Source organism: Chrysochloris asiatica, unplaced genomic scaffold (genome assembly GCF_000296735.1).
Source record: "Chrysochloris asiatica unplaced genomic scaffold, ChrAsi1.0 scaffold00022, whole genome shotgun sequence".
Lineage (NCBI taxonomy): Eukaryota > Metazoa > Chordata > Mammalia > Afrosoricida > Chrysochloridae > Chrysochloris > Chrysochloris asiatica.
The window spans coordinates 13,743,212-13,748,099 of record NW_006408540.1 but is presented as its reverse complement, the minus strand read 5'-3'; the positions used below and the strand labels follow the sequence as shown (position 1 = coordinate 13,748,099).

Genomic DNA, 4,888 nt, shown 5'->3' with positions numbered 1-4,888 from the left:
GTGGAGTCGGTTCCGACTCATAGCAACCCTGTACAGGGTTTCTGAGGCTTTAAATCTTTATGGGAGCAGAAAGCCTCGTCTTTCTCCCACGGAACAGCTGGGAGTTTCGAACTGCTGACCATGAGATTGGCAGCTTGATTCGTAACCACTACGCTACCAACTGAATAGGCTGCCCTTTATGATATGAGAATTTCCTGTCAGTGTACTTTATCTCTATCTAGGCTTATTTCTGTTGAATGAAGTATCACTATATTCTTTAAGAAATCTTGTTAATGTCTTAGTGTAATTATATTTTGGAATACACAAACATAAGCAATGATAGTCAAGAAATTGATCATGAAATTCCTTCCAAAGTAGAATTTTAATGGACATAGTAGTACTAGATACTATAGTACAGTGTTTTAGACACTCTCTTAGTTTATTAACATATACTTTAAAAAAATTCCTTTAACAGAGGATACTAGAATATTTTTTATTAAAAAAATTAGTTTAGTTTCCATGATCTTATGTATGTGTGGTGTTTTTATATTTCATGCCAGGATTTCTGAGTACCATGAAAAAAACTACGTGGCTGCTTTAGAGACTTTTACAGAAGGACAGAAATTAGACAGTAAGTATCAGGAGGAAAAAAATACTTTTTTATTTCCCTTTTTAATTTTATTTTTTGTTGTTGTTGAAAATATACAGTGCAAATCATCTAGCAATTCAGAAGTTTCTACATGTACAGTGTAGTGAAGCTGATTACATTCTTCGAGTTGTGTGCCCGCTCAGTCTTCTGAGTAGTTCTTTTCCCACTAAAATCAACTCACTGTTCCCTGTCTTCTCTCTGAAGTCACTGTTCATATATTCCATAGAGACAGTGCTTACAGGGCGTAAGTGTTCAAGACAGACCTTTTTTAGTAGTTAAACTATGGTAGTGGGTTACACATTCAGCTACTAACTAAAGGTCAGCAGTTGGAACCTATCAGCCCCTCTGTGGTAGAAAGTTGGCACTCATGTGCTGTTGAGAAGATTTATAGTCTTGGAAACCCAAAGGAGCAGTTCTCCTCTGCCTTATAGGGTTGCTAGTAGTCAGAATTGACTCAGTGGCAGTAGCTTTTAGTAGGTAGAATTCCGTTTTTAGATGACTTATTCAGGGATATTTTTGGCTTAAGATTTAAAGATGATCTCAGGGCAATAATTTCAGGGGTTCATCTACCCACTATGGTTCCAGAAAGCTTAGAGTTCATGAGAATTTGAAATTCTGTTCTGTGTTTTATTGCTTTTGATCAGGAGTCTTCTAAGGAATCTTTTATTAAAATGTTCAGTAATGATAGCTGGGCACCATTCTGCTCTTCTGATCTCATGGCAAAGGAGGCAGTTGTTTAACACATTCTGTAACTTTCTCCTGTCCCTGATCTCCTCCCCCTCCTCCTGGCCAATTGTTGTGGCTGATGGCTGCTTGCAAGCTTTAAGATCCCAGGCACTATATAACGAATTTGCAAGTAGATCAGAAGCATTAAACGTGGTATTAAGCTGGTTAGCTGTGATGTGCCATGTAGCCTCCAGATCAAGAAACCAGATCCCATGAGGTATTTGGTTGTACATAAGCAAACTCAGCAGCTACCCTTTTTTTTTTTTTTAACATCATTGTTGTATCTATTATACAACTTTTACCAATGCAACTTTTTACAGATGTGTAGCTTATTTGTAGCAATTACAATATTGACTGTGCCACCTTACTTTTGTTGTTGTTGTTATGTGCCGTGGAGTCGGTTCCTACTCAGCGATCCTGCACAGGGTTTCCGAGGCTGTTAATCTTTTCGGGAGCAGAATGCCTCATCTTTATCCTGCGGAGCAGCTGGTAGTTTCGAACTGCTGACCTTGTTGTTCGCAGCCCGATTCGTAACCACTACACTACCAGAGCTCCTTACCTATAATCAACATTATTACTTCTAGCCTTCTTTTCCCCCCTCCCTTCCGTCCCTGATACCTACTAATATACTTTGTCCTCTATACATTTGCCTTTTCTTGTCTTTTCATATAAGTGAGGTTATATAATATTTGTCCTTTTGTGAGTGACTTATTTTGTTCAGGATAACATCTTCAAAACTCATTGCCATCAATTTAGTTTTGACTCATGATGACCCGGTATAGGGTTTTCTAGCCTGTAAATCTAGGAACAGAAAGCCTCATCTTTCTCTTGTAGAGTGGCTGGGATTTAACTACCTATCTAATGGTTAGTAATGTCCAGTGCTTATCCTACAGCCCCACCAGAGCTCCCAGATTCATCATACAATAGCATGTTTCAAGACTTGGTTTCTCCTATTGACTGAGTAATACACTATTGTGTATGTATCACATTTTGTTTATCATAGAATTATACTATTGTTCAATTTTGGTAGTGTAACTGCTGCACAGAATTACAGTGTTTAAGACAAAGATACAGTTTGAGGACTAAGGGGTACCTGACCCAAGCCATGGGTATTTTCAATAGATTCATATGCATGTGAAATTGGACAGTGAATAAGGAGGTCTGTATAATTGATGCATTTGAGTTACAATGTTGGAGAAGAGTATTAAAAGTACCGTGGACTGCCAGAAGAACAAACAAATGTGTGTTGGAAGAAGTATAGCCAATGCTCCTTAGAAGCCAGGATGGCAAGAATTTGTCTCTCATAATTTGGACATGTTATCACCAGTCCCTGAAGTAGGACATTATTCTTGGTAAAGTGGAGAGTCATTAAAAAAGAAGACCCCATGACGAGATGAATCGGCCCAGTGGCAGCAGCACTGGGTTCAATGGTAACAATTGTGAGAATGATGCAGGACCAGCCAGTGTTTTAGTCTGCTGTGCATATGATTGCTGTGAGTTGGAGCTAGCTTTATGGCACCTGACAACAACAACAGCAATCTCAAGCAAATTGCTGAAACCCACCACCTTTTTTTCTGCCTCTTACTGACAGTTCATGTTGATTGCAGAATTTTAGTTCACTTAAAATGGATTGAACTGGTTGTTTTTTAGCATTTAAATCACATATAAACTTTCTCTTTAGGAACTAAAAGCTATATATTCAATGTGTTCCCTCTCCTTAGTCTGGTTTATGGCGATGTGAGTATTTGATTTGCTTTCTTGTTCAGAAGTCTATTCATCTTAACTTACTCAGATTGCTGAGATGAAAATCTTAAAAACTGTCTCTCATGGAGAAATGAAGTATAAATTTGGATAAATTGTGTGAGGGTATAGAAGAAACAGACCTCTGCCAGTAATCTGAGTTTTTAGTCTCAAATTTTTAAGAAGAATATATGATTATAGCAATATAGATATCTAGGCACAATATAGAAATAGTTGTGAAAGCCAAGTATTTAAAAGTCTGCAAGATACTAAAATTCAGAGTTTGTGAGTATTCTCAGAAAATTATAGACTATATAATCCTAATTGTGTACTATCATAATATCTTTATTTTATGATAAAGTAGTATAGTGGTTACGAATTGGGCTGCTGACTTCAAGGTCTGCAGTTCGAAACTACTGGCTGTTCCCACGGGAGATAGGATGAGGCTTTCTGCTCCTGTAAAGATTTACAGCCTCATAAACCTTGTACAGGTCGCTATGAGTCAGAATCGACTCCACGGAATACCACCACCACCACCACCATCATTATCTCTAAAGTAATGTTTCTTAGCCAGGGATACTTTTGCTACCCTGGGGAATTTGTGGCATCCTGGTGGTGTAGGGGTTAGTTGGGATTGCTAAGTACAAGGTCGAAAGTTCAAACTCACCAGCCGCTTCTGTAAAGATGTACAGTCTTACTATGAGTCAGAATCTGTTCAATAGTGGGTAGGGGGACATTTGACAGTATGGACAATATAGAATGATTATTGATTATCATGACTGCAGCTCGAGGGTATTTACTGACACATAGTTGGTGTCGACAGGGATGATGATAAACATCTGAAAATGCACAAAACAGGCTGCCACCACAAAGAATTACCTGTTAAACAATATCAGTTGTGCTGAGATAGAGAACAGTGCTCTGAAGTATTTAGGTATTTAATTTATCAAATTTATATTACTTTGAATGTTTGCTTTTCTTCTGCATATCTACCTCAAGAAAGAACTAACTGCCTCATCTGCAAATGGAAGCTACAAATGAGGAAAACTGCATTTGGGCAATAGGAGTTGGTTATCCCAAGTTCAGTCTGTGAATATAAGGGTATTCAGTTAGCATTACAGTCTGTTGCAGTCTTGGCAGATTCTAAGTTAGCTATCTAGCACCTTGATACAGATTTTATTTTTTGAGAACCAAGTTTTGTGTTTTCTCATTTCTCCTTTTTTTTTTTTTTTTGAGTTATGTGTTAGTTTACATGTAAGAACGCCACCAGCTTTACATTCATCCTATCGTATTTTGTTTTATTGCCATGATTACAGTCCCTTGCATGCATCATTAAACACCCAAAGGGTACACACCCCACATGCCTGCCCCCTGGCCGTCAGCACACAGCCCCTCTCCCTCCCTGAGTCCAGAGTCCCCAGCCACTCCTTCTCTCCACATCATTGTTTCTGCCTCCATCCCTGGTGTCACTGTTTCTCCCTTGTATTTTCTCATTTCTTGCATTTGAAATATATTCTGATGACATCCTTGGCATGAGATGCTTTGTTATAGTTCTTAACAATCACATAACTGCAACCAACCACTTAATGAGGTTTTCCCTCTCTTGTCAATTTTGCAGAGGCTTCCTGGTGGATAAGCACAGTAGGATGAGCACTTGACCTCAAGGCTAGTTTGAACTACAGGGTTCACAGTTCAAACTCTCCAGCCATTCCTTGGAAACCCCTTATAGGGTTGCTATGAGTCAGAACCAACTCGACAGCACTTAACAACAACAATCCATTCCCCTAATTTCTT

At 38.6% G+C, this 4,888-nt stretch overlaps 1 protein-coding gene across 1 annotated transcript in view; it reads left to right on the top strand.

Moving 5' to 3' along the window:
• SUGT1 (SGT1, suppressor of G2 allele of SKP1 (S. cerevisiae)) overlaps positions 1–4,888 on the top strand; it is a 77,285-nt gene that overhangs the window by 20,533 nt on the left and 51,864 nt on the right. The window contains exon 5 of the mRNA XM_006837675.1: positions 540–610. Within this exon, the coding sequence (XP_006837738.1) occupies positions 540–610 (71 nt within the window). The remainder of the gene's footprint in view (positions 1–539; positions 611–4,888) is intronic.